The sequence below is a fragment of the Bacillus rossius genome, chromosome 2 (assembly GCF_032445375.1).
Source record: "Bacillus rossius redtenbacheri isolate Brsri chromosome 2, Brsri_v3, whole genome shotgun sequence".
Classification (NCBI taxonomy): domain Eukaryota; kingdom Metazoa; phylum Arthropoda; class Insecta; order Phasmatodea; family Bacillidae; genus Bacillus; species Bacillus rossius.
In genome coordinates this window covers 10,213,692-10,235,886 of record NC_086331.1, presented here as the reverse complement: position 1 = coordinate 10,235,886, position 22,195 = coordinate 10,213,692, and the positions used below count along the sequence as shown (strand labels likewise).

The 22,195-nt window shown below is 38.4% G+C and overlaps 1 protein-coding gene across 1 annotated transcript in view; it reads left to right on the top strand.

Moving 5' to 3' along the window:
• The first annotated feature begins 10,356 nt into the window (after positions 1-10,356).
• The window catches only part of LOC134529906 (carboxylesterase 5A-like), a 49,462-nt gene continuing 37,623 nt past the window's right edge, over positions 10,357-22,195 (top strand). Inside the window, exons 1-2 of the mRNA XM_063364465.1 lie at positions 10,357-10,446; positions 13,341-13,450. Of these exons, the coding sequence (XP_063220535.1) occupies positions 10,371-10,446; positions 13,341-13,450 (186 nt within the window). The 5' untranslated portion in view covers positions 10,357-10,370. The remainder of the gene's footprint in view (positions 10,447-13,340; positions 13,451-22,195) is intronic.

The following is a 22,195-nucleotide window of genomic DNA, read 5'->3' as shown; positions in this document are numbered from 1 at the left end:
TACGTATTTATACACATAACTAGTAGTATGTAAATGTCGGTATGGGGACAGGGTTCCCCAGAAGGAACCAGAGGAGCCAGAGGAGCCGACCACCATCTTGGATTGTGAAGTCACTGCGGCCATATTGGATGACCTTGACCTTTGACCTAGACCTTGACCTTCAAAATTTGAAGAAGAAAAAGAATTGGCCAACAACGACTCAAAATTCGCCAAAAATTGCCCAAATTTGTCCAAAATCCAACAAAATTTGCCTTTATTTTTTGAAAATCTACCATAAAATTTCAAAAAAATTGAGAAATAAAATTTTTTCCTATTTCTAGAAGAAAATCCCTGTTTTAAGGGAAGATTTCCCATTTTAGTTCTCAAAAAAACCAATGGCTTGAAAAGTCTGCTAAGATGCTTAAAGTCTGTATCTAAAAGCCTCCTTAAGCTGCTGAGGTCATGACCTTGACAATTAGGATGCCATTGCTACCATTTTTATTTATGATGTCACCATTGCACTTTTTGTTATGTCCACCATCTTGAAAATCCATATTTGTATGCTAGGAAATCAGGGAAAATTTTAAAATTAATAAAAAAATTAACCAATACCATTTTGATTAAAATGTTCCTACATTTTTAAAATTATGATGATGCATCTGCCATCTTGAAAATTCGCTTTTTATACGATAGCGATAGGAAATAGGGAAAACAATTTAAATTAATAAAATAATTAATTTATAATCATTAAAATAAAAATTCCATCATTTTATATAATGATGTCATGGCCGCCATCTTGAAAAATCGTAATTATAATCAAAAAAAATTAGTAAAAAATTTTATATTTATATAAAATTTTTAAATGGATTTTTTTTTTAAATAATTAAAAATGCACTTAAGTCATGGAGTCTTCGGTTCGAAACTGGTGAGAAAAACAATGACGACGAAGCCTTCTTCCATGGAAGCTACCGACAGACTAACCTCCTACCACCAATTCCAAGGCAGATATATTGCCAGGTAGTATGAAATAACGCCCGCCATCTTGTTTTTGTCAGCTTGAGGCCACCATCTTGCATCAGACATATTGTTTTCATCTGCCATAGGGTGCTACCGTATATTAATTAAATTTTCCCCGCTAGAGTACAGTAAATATTTATTGACAGGATGACCATCATTTTGACATTTGGTCACCATCTTGGAAATCTGTATTTAGTTAGCTAGAAATTTGGGGAAAGTTCTAAAATTTATTTTAAAAAATCTACAATCAATATACTGATTGATTCGATCAGTTCCTGTCATTGGTTCGATACTTAATCGACGCAAAAAAATAATTTTATGCAAAATCTTTATTCAAAAATAGCAGCTTAGGTTCCTAGTATTCCAGCCTCCAGTAAGCAGATAGTTACATATAGTTCACCATCTTGGAAATTTGTATTTATTAAGCTAGAAATTCGGGAAAAAGTACAAAATTAATCAAAAAATTAGCAAATAATTAATTGATTTATTCAATAGATTATAGTGCGTGGTTCCATCCTTGGTCGATCCAAAAAAATATATATATAATTTTAGGTAAAAGATCTCTTATTTAATGAAATATCGTGGAAAGTCCTAAAAGATTTTTTAATTCTTCTACAATCAGCCGTCAGCAAGCTATTGATGACATATTGGCCGCCATCTTGGAAATTCCTAATTATTTCGCTAGACATTCGCGAAAAATTCCAAAAATCATTAAAATAATGATTGACTTGATTGATTTCCGTCCTTGGTTCGATTCATAGTCAGTGATAAGAGTAACTACAGCTTTAAATTAAAATTAAATTGTTTCCCATTACCTTTCATGGAGTTTGTTAATAATTTACTCTACGAAAAACGACTCTATACAAGATACCAGTCCGACGGAATAAATACGTTGTCGCTGTGCCTACCATGGAAGTCAAATTTTTCGATAATTGAATACGTTCCAGCCAGGTATTGTTCACTGTTAGGCGTATAGACCACGTTTCTCCAAACAAAGAGGTATTTTTCGATTATTCTACAAAAACACTTTAAACAGGTCATGTCCAATGTCAGGCGATTAGACCAGACGTCTCCGAACCACGAGACCAATAATGTTCTGAGTACAGACTTAACAATCCACAATCAATGAAAAGGAAGCACATTTGGAAGCACAATCAAAAAAAGGAAGCACAATCGAAAGCACAATAAACGAAAAGGAAGCACAATCATCCAAAAGTAAGCTTAATTGGAAGCAAAATCAACAAAAAAATAAGCACAATTGGAAGTATATTCAACGAAAAGGAAGTACAATCATCGAAAAGGAAGCACAATCAAAAAAGGAAGCACAATCGCAAGCACATTTGACAAAGAGGAAGCAAAATCAACGAAAAGGAAGCACAATTGGAAGCATAATCAACAACGAAAAGGAAGCATATTTTGAAACACAATCAACGCAAAGAAAGCATAATTGAGAACACTATCAACGAGATGGAAGCACGATTGGAAGCACAATCAACGAAAAGAAAGCACAATAAAAAAGGAGTAACATTTGGAAGCACAATCAAAGAGAAGGAAGAAGAATAAAAAAAATGTAGCACAATTGGAAGCGCAACTAAAGAAAAGGAAGAAAAATCAAAAAAGGAAGTACAATGGGAAGCACATTCGACTAAGAGAAAGTACAATCAATGAAAAGGAGGCATATTTAGAAGCACACTCAATGAAAAGGAAGCACAATCGGAAGTACAATAAACGAAAAGGAAGCACATTTGGAAACACAATAAAAAAAGGAAGCTGTATTACGAAAACTCAGTATTAGTTAGAAATCAGATTACAAAAAAATAAAACAATAAATTTTTGAAATCTAAGTAATTGATTTATTTTTTAGTATTTTACACATGCAAGTTTAAACACGCGATTAATGTATGTAGCCAGCTTCCCTCAGTTCTTTAAGAATGGAGGCTACTTCATCGATGTGCAAGTAGTTTCCTCCACGAACCGATGCCACCAGCAGTCTCAGGCGATCAACCAATATGTTAGGATCTTCCCATGACCTATAACCAGTCTCTTTTGCTATCGTCATATTCCTGGAATGTCTGTTGTTAATATTTTTTATATCACTATCGTCCCAGTGTTCATCGTAAGCTTGATCGGAATAATGTACTTTATCACGCCTTTTCCATTGTTTCGGTCTCAGGACCTCATCACAGCTTTCGATCTTGCCAGCTTTACGTGCTTCATCACAGTCTTTGGCCTCATCACCAGCTTCAGAGTGACTGTTCTCATCATAGTAGAAGTCAGCGTCTTCACCCAGATTAGGCTACTGTAAGAATTAGAAATCGAGGAGAAAAGAGAACCTGTGTTTACGTTGCGGCACGTCAAAACAGTTTGTTTCTTATACAACGAAGAAAATAACGAAACACATAAAGCATTTACGTAATTATTATAAACTCTTTTACCTCACAGTTAGAGGATTCGAACCTGGGATCCCGAGATTCAGGATCCCAATCATATTCCAGTCCCGAAAACTTCGGAATTATATCTGACAAATCCCGAGATTTTCTTGATTAACAAAAATTTTAACGATTTTTTCAAAAATATTGCACAAAACGTAACGCACTCATTTCACCTGTCATTTTGTCAGCCACCTTGTTTGCTAGCTGATTTGATTAGTTAGTTTGCGTTTTCGCCGACGATCAGACCAGTTATATTGTGATTCACAACTTGTGAAATTGTGTATAAAAAGGCGTGCTTTATATCGTGTAAGTAGTATTTATTATTATTTTAGTAGTTAATTAGTGTAAATAATTTATTTAGAATTGTTAGAAAGTAATATTATATGTGTGAATGTAGGTTATAAACAGTTCTGAGAGGTTATGTTAATGTCATAGACTTTAAGATTTTTGTTTCTTTTTAGAGCCATGAAGAAGAAGTAAACAATTTCACTATCCAAATAAAGTTTTTATATCAAACATAAAAAACGATGGAGATGTTTCATCAGTGTGGAGCCACTTCTTAGTTGCCAAAGAGGGTAATACAGCGCAATATAAGCATTGCCCAGCTATACTGGAAACATTAGGAGGAAACACCAAAAGATTACATACTGTTCTATTTTCAAAACATTCCATGAAAGTAAATTCTACAAAGGCGTCTTCGTCACTGGCCAAAGTAGTGAAGAACCGCTCTTAAAACGAAATTTAGTTCGGTCGCGGACTATTTTGTAAAAACTGATACCTACACTCAACGATGTTTTAGTCCGAATGACTGCTCTAGACGGCTCCCCTTTTAGCGTATTTGTTACTTCGAAAGATTTAAGAGCGTTGTTATTATCAAAAGTTTACTCAAATTCACCTAAATCTGCTTCAACAATCCGCAATCGTGTTGTCAATTACAGTCACAAAGTAAGGAAACAAATTAAAGCTGAATTATCTGTATTAAAAAACGAAGGAAACGATTCAGTTTGAGTTTTGATGAGCGGACATCCAATTCTAATAACAGATAAAAAATATTGGAATTTAGGACTCATCGCATTGATGAATCATTGACAGCCGAAACTTGTGTTCGTATCTTAAAAGAGTGCCTTTCTGGATTCGACATCTCACTAGATACCAATATTGTGGCAATAGTAACTGATGGTCCAAATTTTATGCTGAAGGTTGGGAAACTTGTCAATGTTGAGCACCAAGATTGTTTTGCACACGTCATTCATTTAGCCATGTGCGATTTGTTATATAAAAAATACCTGACACTGCTGCTAATGAACCTATCAATGCTGATTCAGATGATGATGAAGATCTGGAATCAGGATTAGTTATTGAAACAGGTAATTTCGGGATTTGACCAATGGCCGGAATATTAAATACGTAATAAAAAAAGTTCGCAAAGTTGCTCTTATTTGGAAAAGGTCATCCTTGAAGAATGATATACTTAACAAGTACCTATGTAAAAAATGGAAGAGAGCTTACTTTACTGATTGATTGCAAAACGAGGTGGAATAGCCTCTTTACAATCCTTGAGCGCCTTGCCCTTATAAAAATAGCTTTCAAAAGCACTTAAAGACTTGAATAATCCTGTGCAATTCGAGGAATCAGATTTTGAACTCATCAATGAGATAATCAATGTCTTGGCACCAGTTAAATAATCCGTAGAAGCACTTTGTCGTTCTGACGCCAATTTTTGCACGGCTGATGCGATTTTCAAGTTTCTTTTTCAACAATTCAGCGACAATGATTCAATTTTGGCTTCTAGATTGAAGACACATTTATTAGATCACATAAAAAATCGTCAACGAAATGAATTAAGTGGCGTATTAAGTTATGTACAAAATCCTCATAATGAGAGTTATAATTTGGATGACGATATAAAGGATTAGTTTTCAAGTCCAAACAAGATGCTAATAAAAAAAAACAGATTATTTTGTTAACTGATACATGAACATAAAAAATTATAATGAAGGGGAAGATATGCAAATTGAAGCTATAATACCTACATCTACAAATAATGATTTAACATTGAAAGAAAGGTTGCAGTTACAAATCTAAAATAGTACGAAAACATTATCTCCAGCAGAAACATTAGAAGAAACTGATTTTAGTGAAATTATTAAACAAGAAATTAATCTCTTTGAGGCAAGTTCCACGCGAGGGCATAATTTAGAACAAATTTATAAATATTTACTTTCATCGAGCCCGAACGGGCTTTTCCAGCCTCTACAAATACATATACTGTATGTGTAACAAACTGAGAAGCAAGCTTGGAGACGAAACAGTGGATGCGTTATTGTATCTTAGAGTTTATTTTCGCAATGCAAGTAAGACGTAAAGTATCTGGTCATTTTAAACCATATCTGGTCATTTAAATTAATAAAGTTAACAATGATTTCTTTATAATAACGTGTTTGTAACGGGATCTCTTACTTAAGTCTAAATAAGTTGATTTTTCTGAAAGTTTAACATGCTAATTTTATGAATTATAAACACAAGTAGTTGATTTACTTTAAGACAAATTTGGAGTGAAATTTTTGTTTAACTTACTTTTTCTTACAAGACGTATGTAATCTGGTAATTTTAGTTTAATGATTAATATTTATTTGGTCTCTGTAGACGAATAACGTTTATTTCGTGAATTTAAGGGTAATTGAGTTTATTTTTGTTTTGGAAGTTTATATTGTTGTGTTATAGATAGAAGTTGTTTTTTTATTTTAAGCTATTTAAGCTGAATTTTGTTGAAGTTTAACTTCGTACTTTTTTGACTGATTATTTTATAAACATTTAATTATTTTGTCAATAAAAAGAGAAATAAAAAGGTGATTTTTGTATAATGATCTGACTTTTTATTACCTGTATATAATCCCGGATCTATCCTGGGATCCTGGGATTATCTGTTGACAATCCCGAAAATCCGGGATTAGAAAAAAAGAACCTGGATCGAATCCTCTACTCTCAGTATACGATATATGTGTTATTTCCAACTCTTTGCATTTATAAATGTGTAATTTGTCACATGTTTTCACTATAATAAAGAAAATAATTTTGTTTCTCAATAGTGCAACACTCAGAACCCAATTTTAAGTTTGATAGCCTGTAGAGAATATACTTAAGAATACAAATGCAGTTAACTTTTTTTAATTATAGTGCGAAATAAAGAAAGTTTTAAACGGAATAATTTCACTGACTGAGAGAACTTTAGGCTTATAAAATAGGTACGTTTTTTAGTCTGAAAAATTACTTTATCACATTACTGTCAGCTTTAACTTCTAGAGCAAATATTAAACTTCTAAATAACCAACAATAGAAAATTTCACGTTCCCAAATAGATTAACAGTGAACTGGGCAAAGAGAGCAGAATTTAAAAATAAAAAAAACTCTGAACCGCGCTTTTAAGAGTTATCTTACATTTGTAGTTTAGGCACAAATATTTCCAAGAGATTATTTAATTTGTGTGACATAATTTTTGAAAATGTGGCGCATGTGATAACGATTAATAAAAAAAAGCGCTAAATTTTACACCAAATATATAACACTTAGAAAATATCTGTTGAAAATATTTGGGAGAGTACCTACTACAAATTCAAGAGAGGTATAATGTTAAATTTACAGAAATAGCCCTTGACTGTTAGTAATGACGAGTGAATGAAAAAAAAAAAAATCATGGCGTGTGAGACACCACCTTAAGTTAATTTAAATTATTCAGTAGCAGGAATTGGACATATATTTGCACCTGTACCATTTCAAACAGGTAATACTCAGTTCCGATTACGTTTCAGTGAGTAATGCTACTACTGAGTTGCCTGTTCTGTTCTATGGCTTGACCGGCAACACTTCTGGCATGCATGCTGTCAACTTGTTGCTCTGTGCGCTGGGATAAAGACACATAAACGCAAGGACTAATGCTGGATTCACAATTGAAAAAATAACAGTAACAGTAACAGTAGGTCGTGTGCATAGGATATGAACGCCATGTTTCCTAACCTAACGATTCACAATAGCAGAAAGTTGGTCGTGTGCATGGGAGCGAGGTCGTGCGCATAGGAGTGAAATGAATATATTTTATTTCGGTCGCGTACGCATGGCACAACAGCCAATGAGAGAAGAGCAGGGTGCCTTTTTGGCGGGACTAGAAATATGTTTATATTTATTAATCATATTGTGGTAAGAAAATGTCGAGATAATAATAGTATTATCGTTATTTTGAAAGTTAATATGTTTATTTACCAACACTGTTAACAGATGTCGCATAATTCGCGAAATTTCATTGGCTGAAATTAACAGTAAGAATTCAATTGTGAACCGATTTCGCAGTTCGCACAGGTCGTGTGCACAGGTCGTGTGCATGGCTTGTTATTCACACGCTTAATTTTTTAAATTGTGAACCCAGCCTTATAGCTTTCATCTAGAGAATGTTCTCAGGCAGGCGAAGATGAAGGATGGATGTTATGGCGTAACACCACAACGAGGAAGCCGGGATCTCATTTCCGGGGTTTGACATCTTACTGCGATGTGCACAAACCTGGTCTGAATGTTTGAAAGGGAACCGTTTCTAAGATGCTGCATTAACATGCGAGAGTGAAGACTAGCGATAGAATCAGCCTTCCCTTGAGGATCAATAACCTGTCTACGAAAGTGGTACAAAGTCTTCCAGTACGACTACGGTACGTCCGTCGTAGCGAAACTATTTACAGGCAGAATCTGTAACAATGGGCAACATAAAATAAAGGTTGACTGAAATGAACATCAATATGACATAATTTTTTTGGATTAAGATTTACTACTGGTTTTTTTGTAAAACATCCTTTAAATACGATCTAAATAAAAAAGTTCAAGTCGTTATATTTTGCGTATTTATGTATAAACTAAGGCATTCTGTTCGAAATTATTCAAAAATTTTCGTTTAAATGAAAAGGAAGAATTTTAAGTTTAAGTTTTCCCGTGGTTTGCTCAATATTACAAGTAATAAATCTCCGGAATAACACATATTGAACTTCAGGCTTATATGGACTGGAGATGTTTTTAATCATTAGTTGTTTATTAGATACAAGAAACCGATACACACATCACAACAACCAGGACAAAAACAGTCTTCTGGACTAATAATATCACTTAACCAATCGTGCAAGTTATGTAATTTTCCGGGCGATATTTCAAACTAGTTCGGTGTATGGGTAGACATTTTTGCTGGCTCCATAATTTCAATTAAATAACTCTTTCATTAAAATGGGTTAATTAATCAATATGTAAACCCCTGAAGACTGTCAAACAAAATCCATCCAAATAAATAAAACTTTTTATGAAAATTTAGAGCGAATTTTTGTAAACTCTTTCTGCCACGTGTGCTAATAAACGGTGTACACATTATAAATATACCTCTGTTTAGTTCCGAACAAAACTTTCAAAGTAGATTTATGCCCATGTGCGTGGAAACTATCACGATAGCTGCCTTAATGTTGTAGTTAATTTCAGGGGAATTTTACAGCGAAGTCTCTAAACTTGCTCATGTGCATACCGTGCCTCCTAAACTAGAGAAGTGGTTTACGTATTAATGATTGCGTTTCGATTTGATAGTATTCTGTACAACCACGAAAACTAACGGGAACAGTAGAGGTAAAGCCACGCACGGTTTCACTCAGTTCACCCTCCCCCCCCCCCCCACCACAAACTAAAAAGAATTTGTTTACGTGAGTATGTAACACCAATTACACTTTTGTTTGATAATTTTCCACAAAAATAATTTATTTTCATGTCAGATAAACCGTATTATCACCTCAGGATTATATTATTCCATATACAAATACAAGATGACGTGCTCTATGTTGTAATAGTCTTAACATTGATGGGTTTCAATCCAAGAGAACATTCGCGTACATGCGTGCATTTCGAAATGAATCATCTGATCTGCGGTTTGGAGCGGGGGGAGTGGGGGATTGGGGTTGAGGAGGGGGAAGCCTTCTTTTCACAGACGAGAGAGAGCCAAACGCCCGATCGTGCATCTTCGGGGGTTTTCGTTATTTTGGACAACACACGATAACTAATGGTCAATTAGGTTAGGTTCAGCTACGTTATAAATACTTTAAAACATTGTGGACGGTTGATTTGGTTAGGATGGCTACATTAAAGATAGTGTGAAATCATGTAAACGGTTTCCTAGCCCTGGATAGCTACACATTAAAAAGTTATTTGTAGAGACTTGCAAAATTCGTGGTTTCGATGGCCTTCAGGATAGACTGCACATACCCCTGTACACTCTGGCAAATAACGCCTGTTCATAGGCTGCCGACTTGTAAGTCGTCTCAGCTGGTTTGTCTGTGATTCGATCCTTCTTTGGTTGAGGGTTTATAACTGGTTGAGATTCGCCCAGATGAACAGTAAGCCAATAGCAAAATTATCCAAGAGGTGTATGTGTTTGAATTCTAGCCTATCACCGAATGAATCCGCGAATTTTGCAGGTCTCTAGTTGTTTGCTGGGCAACCTTCGGGTAACTTCGGGTGCGGCTCCCTCGCCTGTGAAATGAGTTGAGTGGGAGAGGGTGAGGGGTGGAGGGGATCGGGCGGGGGAGCGCACAGGGGCAGCGCCAGTCACGCGACAGAGCCGGAGCGCGCGCCATGCGGCCCTCGTTGCTGTGCTGCCTGCTGTGTGCGCTGCGGGCCTCGCGCGCCAAGGAGCCGCCCCAGGTCTCCGTGCCGGGCCAGGGCGTGGCGCTGGGCCGCGAGGTGAGCGTGTCCCGCACGCAGCGCCCGCTCGCCTTCCTCGGCCTGCCGTTCGCGGCGCCGCCCGTGCGTGCCCTGCGCTTCTCGCCGCCCGTGACGCGGCCGCTGCCCGCCTGGGGCGGCGTGCGCAACTTCACCGAGCCGCCGCCCGCCTGCCTGCAGGACCGCGCCCGCCTGGCGCGCCACCACCGCCTCATGATGGCGCTCGCGCCCGACCTCAAGCTCTCCTTCAGCGAGGACTGCCTCTACCTCAACGTGTTCGTGCCTGACGGTGAGCCTGGCGTGCCCTCCACGTGCCTGCACTCGCAACATAACCTAACCTGACTACTGAGCCTCCACACCCATCCACGTGCCTGCACTCGCAACATAACCTAACCTGACTACTGAGCCTCCACACCCATCCACGTGCCTGCACTCGCAACATAACCTAACCTCCGCACCTGTCCACGTGTATTAGCACCCACGTGCCTGCACTCGCAACCTAACCTAACCTGACTACTGGGCCTCCACACCTGTCCACGTGTATTAGCATCCATGTGCCTGCACTCACAACCTAACCTAACCTGACTACTGAGCCTCCACACCCATCCACGTACCTGCACTCACAACCTAACCTAACCTGACTACTGAGCCTCCGCACCTATTCACATGTACTTATTAGTATCCATGTGCCTGCATTTCTAACTTAATAAAAATAATAGGCCTCCGCACCTATCCACATGTATTCGCATCCACATTCCTGCGTTCCTTACCTAACATAACCTAACAGGTAAGCCTCTGCACATACCCGCATGTGATCATATCCTCATACCTGAACCAACACACCTACCCACATGTATTCGCATCCAAGTACCTGGGTTCCTAACCTAAGATAATCTAACTGCTGAGCTCCGTACCTATCCACTTTTATTCGTATCTACGTGCCTTCGAACCTGATTTAACCTAACTGGTGAGCCTCCACACCTATTGACACATATTCTCATTCATGAGTCTGCATTCCTAACCTAACTGGTGTGCATCAGCACTTTTCCACAATTATTTGTATCCACGTACCTGTGTCCATAACCTATCCACATGTAGTGATATACACATACCTGCATTCCTAACCTAACATAACAGGTGAGCATCCATACCTATACACATGTATTCCAAACCACCTGCCTATGTTCCCTGTTTGCAAATTAACAGTTTTCTGTAACAATCAATGTCTTCGTATACTTGAAGCACAGTCTATGTTGGCAAGTTTATACATTTGCTGTTATTCCTAACAGTATAAAGGGCAACAGCATTTGTTTGTGTTTAGTGCCTCCTCGGCTCCAAACAGCAAGCCTTAAAGAGGCGTGCGGTCTTTTCGTTGGTAGCGCACCTGCATGCAACTTTGATTATGTTGCGGTGTTATAAAGATGAAGGATTCCTGCACCTGCTCCTACCACTTACAATTTTATGTAGTAAAATTTGCAACTCGAGACCGGCGCATACAGTGACTTGCTGTCGTTACATCACCCACTCTCCTACTACAACCTCCTCCCCTCCTACACAGAGGCGACAACAGTACAGCCACTGTCCAGTGGCTGCAATGGGCAACTTGACTAGTTTCTTGCTGGCGAGTTCCCTCTTCGGTACTGGACTTGCTGGTAGCGCAGTGGTAATTAACACACTGGACTCTGATTACAGAAGACCCGAGTTTAAATTATAGTTCGGTTCGGCTATCCTGATTTAGGTTAGTCATGGTTTCCCAAAATCACCCCAGAAAAATGCTGGTATGGTTCCATACTAAGAGGCCATGGCTGAAATTACAGGTCTATGTCGTTGGGTGTAACAATCTCTAATTAAATATAAAAATTGCTGTCTGGGGGCCACTGGAATAAAATCACTGCTTTACAAATTTGTTAAATAATATATATATATATATATATATATATATTTTTTACTTTTTCTGCATCGAAACAAATTCCCCGAGCACAAATAAACACAAGCATCCTCAAAATATTTTCTTTTGACTTGTCTACTCGAAACCTCGATTAAGTAAATTATTTAACTGAGAAAATCTCCCACAAACATTCGTATTGCCGAACATGGACACATTTTTTCCAGTCTCACGATGGACCTCCTGAAATTTTCATCGAGAGTGATTCTTATTAAAACCTGCTGGAAGCGTCTTAAAATATTTGTCTTTTGGGTGGGAATCAAACCCTAGACCAGGGAATGTTAAGATCACAGTGGCTGTGATCACTAAAGCACCATACTCATGCGTTAAGTGTAGCGGGTTCAATCCACAATATCTTGTCTTTGGGGTGGGAATCACACCCTAGAACAGCAAAGGTTAATACCTAAGTGGTTATTATTTAAAACACTATGCTCATGTGGAAAATGTTGGCAAGTTCAATAGGTTCAATCCAAACACAATTCTTTATTCAAATTTATGAGCACCCACTGAGTTGGTCTAAGTAGTCCGGAGTACAATAAAACCTTAACTCTCAGTGTATAATCGTGCGATGTATAACTATACTGCTACTAAGATGAAATTTATAAGTAGTAAACTTCTACTACTGATAATTTTTTAATGAAATGTATATTGAATGTCGTTAACTAATGGCGCACAAGTTCTAATTAAATTTAAGATTTGGACTCACGCTTCGTGTTGGTTATTTCATTTTCATATCATTAGTATTAACAAAAAAAACTCTTGCAAGCCGATGAAATTGTAATCTCCAAATTGTTTGTAGGACATTGTCTTTATCTTGAAAGGTTTATAAGTTTTTTTTTGGTTTGTTTTGATTCTTCCTTAACCTGTGTATAACTTGCATTTGAACAAGTTTTAAATTTTGATAATTGAAACAATAATTGACCGAGAAACATATGTGCAATTTTCATGTACATCGGAAAACAAAAATAAATATTAGCGAAAAAAAATAATGAGTTGCTAGTTGCATGAGCTAATCTTATGAGACTATTTACTAGTTAATTCTTTTTAATGTGGTGAAATATGAGGGAAAATTCTTTTAGTATTACTTTTCACAGCCCCTCTTTGACCCGCCTGGATGCGCCATTGTCTGACAACAAGCAATGTTTTCATTGTCCAAGAAATTATTAGTTTACTATTTTGTAGTATGATATTTCATGTACGTATTGAACGTTGCTTCACTGTGTGTTGTGTTTTAACAGGGACTCCACCTCCCGAGGGCTGGGCAGTAATGGTCTGGTTTCATTCCGGCGACTTCAATACCGGTGCCATAGCGATGTGGGACGCCTCAGTATTCGCTGTTAAGCAAAAGGTAACTCATAATTATTTACAACTAGTGATTATTGGTGTTGTATGCTCAAATAACTTCAGGATTTCATCAATAAAGGATGGCCAATAGTAATTTGGGTGTTTTTAAATTGATGAATTCAATCTGGAAAGTGATATGTCAAGAAAAGCAACTGATCCCTGTCATACCGCAATAATGTTTTCTCTAGTAGGTACATAATATTGCACGAATTTAGCTATTCTCGCCTTAACTATTCAAGTTATCGCTTTGACCAAACTGACACCAGATTTTGGCACAACTTAGCCCTTTTCATGAAGGTCAGTTACAATTCTCATGCCGATGGCAATTATTAGTTTTTAGTGAATGTATCGCCACAGTATCGACAAACATGTTGTAGATGGTGTGGTTTATGAAGTCTAGTATGGGTCATATCCATCTATTTGTGTATGTTCTTCACAATTCTATTTTCGCAAACCATCGGAAATTCGCTTCAAGATTTTTTAATACTAACCCAAAGGACTGCAGTAAATAAATACTGAAATTTGCATACCTTAAAAATTGGAATGCTTAAAATTTAATATTAAAATAAATGAATTTATAATTGGATTCTGTAAAGACCAATAAGCACAAATAAACTTTATTTATAATCACCAAATAGTAATTTGATCTTCATATGATGATACATGCTACCAAAAATATTTATTTATTCAGTTTTAAAAAATAACAACTAAAAACTGGCCATAGTTCGGGTCGCACCAGCTCGAGTATGGGAGGGAGAAATGCATTGGCAACTCTTCCTGGGTGAAGCCTTTCATAGAGTTTCCTATTATGGACTTTCGACATCCTCTCTTACCTTTCGTTTGGTGCCATATAACTGGGCAGTGAGCTCTGCCGTCCTTAATTGGTTACAAAAGTGTTTTAGAAAACTACACGTGAACTCTTCCCAGTTGTCGTACAGATATTCATGGGTATTCCACCATATAGCTGCTTCTCCCAGTAGTACTGGGCCTAAAATAACCTCCCATTCGATGTGGTGGATTGCTTGCGCCCGAAAAGCCTGCTCCCATTTTCGGATCCTCACGATTCAGTTCTCTGCATCCAGGATGTACATGCAGATCTACTACTTAAGGATGTGGAGTGGTGTTCTCTACATTGAGTGCATGTGAATAATATCCCAGTGAGGTTGAGCAGAGTGTTATCCCAGCCAAGAGAGGAGAGGTGGTAGTCCCTATGGCATGTCTAGCAAGTGGCAATGACTAGAGCAGTCTGAGAGCAGTTAGGTGCAAACAATGCCAGCACAATGGGGTTTTTGACTTCTTCTCCAAAAGCTGCTCTCTGCAGGGGTTGCATATATATATATATATATATATATATATATATATATATATGTGTGTGTGTGTGTGTGTGTATTGTTCAATGACTTGTTCTAGTAGGTCAAGGAATTGTAGGTGAAAAAGAGCATGGCAACAGGCACAGGCAATAGTTGGGCCTTGCATGATTATACAGTGGGGTGCTGCGCAGGTCCCTAAAGACATCCTGAAGTTTTGGGTGCCACCAGGTTTTTTCTGCACTCCTGGAAGTGGGCGGGTGCTCTGGTTTACGAAAGTCTATCTAGAATAAAATCGCTCCACATTGAGCGCTAAATTGACTATTCCTAGGCTTCGTTTAGGAGGGACTGTCTGGTCACATTGACGAGCAAGTCGGTGGGAAGCAATAAGAGCGGGTTAGAAAAGGAGATTGGCCATAATGCCTGAAGGGTCACTACCAGGAAATGGAGATTGACCACTGTCCCAGAATGGTTGCTATCAGGAAGGAAGTTGACTGTGGTCCCTGAAGGGTCGCTACCAGGGAGAAGGTTCACTGCCATCCCCGGAGGGTCGCTATCAGGAAGGTAATTGAGAATAGCGAGTAGAAGTAATTAATCCTAATATTACCTCTCGGATTTTATTTACCCATTCTTTGTAGTAGGAATCATTGAAGTGGTGGGCTCGTTCGAGCTACATATGGGATCAGGACATATTCTGGTCTCTGACATAGGTACATACAGGATTTGGGCATCATACCTTTTCACATAAGTAAACAACACACAAATATAACATGTAATTACAGTCATTACATACCCTAGACAACCACAGACAATGTCATAGACCAATTCACTACACTTTTCGGGAATAACTCAACTGTCACCCGAGGGCTACTGTGGCACTACTATTTCCATAGGTGTAGAGATGATGTAGTTGGGCTGAAAGGCACACTCTGACAATAAGTATGTCCCTAATGTGCTGTAATGCTGGCCGAGGTAAAAATGGTGGCTATGACAATTTGCCTCCTCCCTTTGTGGTCTCGGCTGGCATTTTTGTATCGTTGCACTTGACCGGGGTCAGCTTGCTGGGTTTAAATCCCAGGGATAGCCTATCTACACTGGCCTCTACATGGCACTTTCTTATTGTGCCTGACCACCAACATGTCGTGTTAGCCTGACTACAGACTGGGAGTACCGTACCTCCAACTGGACGTGTCTAGCCAACAAACTGAATGTGCCTCATCCTTATTGCATACATGTGAAAACATTGTTAAGTATTTATAGCTATAAGACACAAATTTTAATGCCTTTGAGGAATAAATTAGTGCAAATAATGTTATTTGTTTAAAAATTAACTGTGTATGCAAAAATGTTTTTTGAAGAGTTTGGGAGCGAACTACTGCCTGTAACTGTACCTATAGTGCAACGTCCTACACCAAGAGCTCGTGAGTAAAGGTGGAATCACAATTTAAAAAATTACACTAACATAAAACATGGGTCATGTGTAAAGATTTGACCTACTGATTCACAACATCATATAGGACGGACAAAACCCGTCGTAAGCATTATAGAGATGTCTGCGCATAGAAGGTAAGTAAAATATTTTTATTTTTCTCTTACGGACACATGGCGCACTAGCCAATGAGAGCAGAGTAGAGTGCCATTTTGGCGACAGTTGGGAAATTTTCATATTTATCATAGGGTGGCAAGAAATTGGCGAGATATGTAATCCCTGCTTTAAAAATGAACCGTCCTAATTATCTGGATATGTAAGTAACTCGCGGTAAATATACATAAACAAAAGCACTTACAGAGTTTATAGGTGCCTTAAATATGTTCATAAAAATATAATAATAATATAATTAATGAGTTGAAAATTGTTTTCACAGGTTTCTGACCAGCTGTTACGAGAGAATAATACATAAATATATATATATTTAATAATACTACAAACAGTTGTCAGATTTATCATAAAATTAAATTGGCTAAAATTAACGCATAAGTAGTATATAATGGTATGTTCGGGCCTAATGCTATTATTATGGGACTACGATTTTGTGGTGGCTTCTTGTAGCAGCTTTCCAATCGTAAGGAATTGGCAATGTTTGGACGTTTCCGTCGCTGGATGCATATGAGCGGGATCTCGTCGACAATCTTCGGGCACTTTTGTCTTTTTCATCCGCAATCCTGCACAATGGTTCGCAGTTGTGCGAGTGTAACCTGCGAGGCGCACTACAGTCGTGGATAGTCATATTTTTATAATTTTCTTGATATTGGCTTGCTCTACTGTAAAAATCGTTTTATGTTGGTTATTATGATAGTTCCTTAAAATATTTTAAATAAGTTTTAATAATTAAGAGGATTGGGGGATTCAACCCCACGACTCACATTACTAACACAGTGCTTTGACCACTTGGCTACTGTGTCGATCATATCGAAGAGTAGCTTATACGTGTATACTAGTATTAATTTCGAAATTTGATAGCTCGTACTTCTGGATTAGAAAACATATGCCCATTACCACAGGGCCATCGAGGCATTTACCAGACCGCGAATTAAGTAAGGTATATAACAAGTAACTAACATATTCTGACTTGTAATTTTTTATTAGAAGGATTAATAGCATCACCTGCTGTAGGATCACTAGTTAACACACATCGTCAGCTAGAGGACACTGCCGCGATCTTGTTTCAATGAGGATAGAGTTCTAACTCAACCTAGAATTTGTTTTATATATTTTTTTCTCAATTTTATTGTCGTCAACAGCAGAAACATTCACTGAGCTGGATTTTGTAAAACTTCATCGGTTTTCTCAGTGTGCTCCTAGTTGTTCCTAGCTATATTTGGCTGGATTGCTCCGTGTGCCATTGATTATTCCTGGCAAGACTTCAGTTGGTTTTCTCCATGTGTTCCTAGTTACCCCTGGTAATATTTTGCTGGATTTCTTCATGTGCCCCTGGTTATTCCTGACGAGACTGCTGATGGTGCTCTCCGTGTGCTCCAGGTTATTGCTAAGAAACAATCGCTGCAAGCAATTGGTTTTCGATATGAGACATATAATTGAACTCAGATATACCTTTTATAGGTTAATTCCTGATAACGAATTAAAACTAATAACTTTTTAATCAGGTGTACCTAATTCAAACAAAAAATTCATTACTTAGACGATTACTTTGACTTAAAACAACTGGGAAACACTATCATGAAACACGATTTCCTTTTTCCTTGAGGCCTAGCGAAGCTCTCCTCTTGAAATAGTGGGTGAGCATCACGCATCCTACATAAAATAGTGACAGTCTGTACAACACAGCAGTTGAAAAGCATTAGAACTACTTGCAACGAGATTTTTTTTTGCAAGAGATGAATTAACTATCGCCGCTGAATTGAGCTATTGTAGCCAGTTGGAGACATGTAGCTTCGTAGCCTCTTAGCCTTGTAGCCTTGTAGTCTTGTAGCTTCATAGTAGTGTAGCTTTGTAGTTTTGTAGCCTTGTAGCCTTTTAGTCTCATAGCTTCGTAGCCAAGTAGCCTTGTAGACATGTATTCTCGTAGTCATGTATACTTGAAGCCTTGTAATCAAAACTCGTTGAAGTAGTTAGAGTCAAAGATAGTTGAAGGCAAATAGAGTTGGACCAGTTGGAGCCTACTGTATATTGGCGATCGTATCTTACTGATAGGATCGCATCCTACTGAGCTAATTGTTCGTGTAAATGTATACTACTTTCGTTAAATGCACATAGTCAAGTCAGTAGTATCGTATCTTACTTTTGAGATCCATCCCTCTGATGAGATCTATACCTCGGATGAAATCGTATCCCTCTGATGAGATCGAATCCTTCTGATGAAATCGTATCCCTGTGATAAGATTGTAATTACCAAGTTGAATGTTCATACAAATTTCTGTCCTTTTCGTTAAATGTGCTTTCTTTTTGACGAATGTTCATCGACATGTCTGTAGTCAGGATATGATTGGGCTCGTGGTTTACAGATGCCTGGTCTATAACCTGACATTGAACAACATGACTTATTAAAAAGGTTCGCCGAGTATCGACGAAAAAATACCTCTTAGTTCGGAGATGCTTGGCCTACACATCTGCCATTGTACATGATCTGTTTAAAATGTTCACTGAGTATCGACGAAAAATACATCTTTGTTCGGAGATGCTTGGCCTATACATCTGACGTTATTCATGACTTGTTTAAAAGGTATTCCAAGTATCGAAATATTATGCCTCTTGGCCACCGACTGGATGTACCTGGCCACCAACTGGTCTTGTTAGCCTGACCAACCGATTGATGTGTCTGACCAACCTATTTTAAGTGCCTGGTCACCGACGGGAGGTGGCTGACAGCTAAATACGTGCATGGTCAATGAATAGAGATGCCTGGCCACCGACTGGATTTTTCTGGCCACCGACTGGATTTGTTTGGCCATCAACTGGTCTTGTTAGCCTGACCAATCGACTAATGAATCTGTCGAAATATCTGATGTGCCTGGACACAGACTGCTTTTGTCTGGCCACCAACTGATCTTGTTAGCCCGACCAGCATTCTGATGTGTCTGTCCAACCTATCTTATATGTATGGCCAAAGACTGGAGGTGTCTAGCCAACATCTACTGGATTTATTTGGCCACCGACTGGATGTGCCTGGAAATCAAGCTATCATGTTAGCCTTACCACAAACTGGAAGTGTCTAACCACAAACTGGAAGTGTCTAACCACAAACTGGAAGAGTCTAACCACCAACTGGATGTTGTTAGCCAACAAACTGAATGAGCTTGTCAGCTAAATATGTGCCTGACCACTGAATAGATATACCTGGCCACTGACTGGACTCGCCTTGCCACCTATTGGACGCACCTTGCCACCTATTGGACGTGCGTTACTGGCCACCGACTGAACATACCTTGCCACCAACTGGTCATGCTAGCCTGACCAATCGTCTGGACATGCATGCTTGTCCAACCAACATGTGCATGGTCACCAACTTGACATGAATAGCTTACATCAAATCGTGTCTGGCTACAGAATGGATGTGTCTGACCACTAACTGGAAGTGCCTGGCCACCGACTGGATATCCCTGGCCGCCGATTATGTGCTTAGCTACTGAATAGACTAGCCTGGTTAATCAAGTGTCATGTATAACCTGCCAGAAAACACATGTCATGACATGCAAAGGACTCGCTTCGCCTTCTAAGAAGACTGTAGAAATCGAGAATCGCTAGTAATTTTCTTGTTTGTACTTGCAAAAATAATGTTTTAAATCTTTTATTTGTAATTTTGTTGTTTTATTTCTTGAACCTGTCATTTGTTTTGGTATATTAATTAAATTATCTTTTTTTTATAGATGAAGGATTGAATTGAGGATATCGAAACAATCATTATTTTGACAAGTGATTTATAAAAAAATTCCGAATTTCTAGCTTAAAAATTACATATTTTCAAGACGGCGGCCAATATGGCTTACAAGATGGCAGGCACCCAGGCAATAAATAATTCCTACACTCTAGCATGTAAAAATTAAACTAATATGACTGCAGCGCAATCTACCAAATGCCATATATACTACCTATGTGACATTAGCGCTCATTATAGTGATTACTGAAACCAAGATGGCGGGAGCGCCCTCTAGCTGATGACGTGTGTTAACTAGCGCTTCTAGTAGCAAGTGTTGAAAATAAAGATGGCGACAACGTCCTCTAGAGTGTGATGCTATTATTCCTTCATTAAAAATAATACAGGTCCGAATATGTGTGTTACTTTTTATATACATTATGTAATTCTCGGTCTGGTAAATGTATCGATGGCCGTGCGGTAGAGGCATATGTTTTCCAATTCGGAAGTCTGAGGTATCAAAGTACAAAATTACTTTTGGTATACACTTATAAACCAATCTTAGATATGGTCTACCCAGTAGCAGAGTGGCCAAATGTGAAGGTCGTGGGTTCGAATCCACAAATCTCGGAAATTTTTAAAACTTATTTTAAATATTTTAAGGAACAACCGTAATAACTAACATAAAACGATATTTACAGTAGAAGTAGCCAATAACGAGAAAAATATTTAAAAAAAATTGACAATCCACGTTGTTAGTGCGCCTCACAGGCGACACTATTGCAACTGCGAACCATTCTGCAGGATTTTTTTTCTAACCTAACTAAAACTAAGTGTAATTGGGAGGGGTCTGGGTTAGGGAAGGACCTAGGTGCGTCTCAGGCCGAAGCCTATACGCCTAGTCATGCTGGGATTAGCCATGCAGGGAGAGGGTCGCATGCATCATGTGCTAGGAGGGGATTGGCCAGCCATGGCAGCGATTGGCGCCATGACTAACTCCCCTCACTCTTAAATCTAGACTATAACTAGAGATAGGTTGGGCCCAGGTAAAACCTGCATAGACACAGGGAAAACCCTGGGCACATTCATGCGGGATGCAATTTGGCATGCATTACGTGTAGGAATTTACAGGAGACAGAGGATGGTCTGGATGAAGTGTTGGACAGAGTAGAAAAGAGTCTACCATGCGGGGGTTGGGCACTTGGACTCGTGGTCCGCTTTGAATTTTATTTATACCTGGAATATTTGAACAGGGATGCAAGTGAACATACTATTATATATTACTCGTATAGAATTTCAATATTGTGATTCAATTTCGCACAGGTGATGGGCACAGTTTATTGTACGGCTTGCTACGCATTCGCTAATGTTTTGTAAATGTGAACCCAACTTTACTCGTAAAATACCGTAAAATCCGTTCTGAACACTCGCTAAGTCGCGGTTGTGGCTGTGGGTGTGGGTGTGGTTGAGATTGTGGCTGAGTGTAGCTGTGAGTGTGGCGGTAGTTTATGGCTGTGGTGGTGTTGTGTTTGTGATTGGGGCTGTTACTTTGGTTATTTTTGTGGTTGTGGCTGTGACTGTTGCTGAAGTTGTGTGTGAGTAGTATATAATAGTATTTCCGAGATCAGGCCTCAGGCGGTGGATTGAAGATTGTCGACCGCCATCTTGGATTTGTGACGTCACGGCGGCAAAAATACCTCAAAATTCCTCAAAAATGACTCAAAATGACTCAAAATTTCCCGTTTTAAGAAAAATTTCCCGTTTTCGAGGGAAAAATTCCCGTTTCGAGGGAAAATTTCCCGATTTAGTCCTTAAAAATCCCAACGGCTAGAAATGTCCTGATAGAGGCTTAAGCATCCTTAACTCAAGCCTCAGTTAAGCCTCTATCAGGATGTGACCTTTGACCTTGACCCCGACGGCCATCTTGGATCCACCATCTTGGATGACGTCATTTCGTTTTCTCGAACATTCCGGCATTGTGTTATCGGCCATTTTGAATTATGACGTCACCGTTGCAATTTCCGTTACGGTCGCCATCTTTAAATTTATTATCCGATTTTAATGAAAAAAAAATTAAAAATTATAAAAAAAATTAAATAATAAAATTTTTAATAAAATATTTAAAAAACA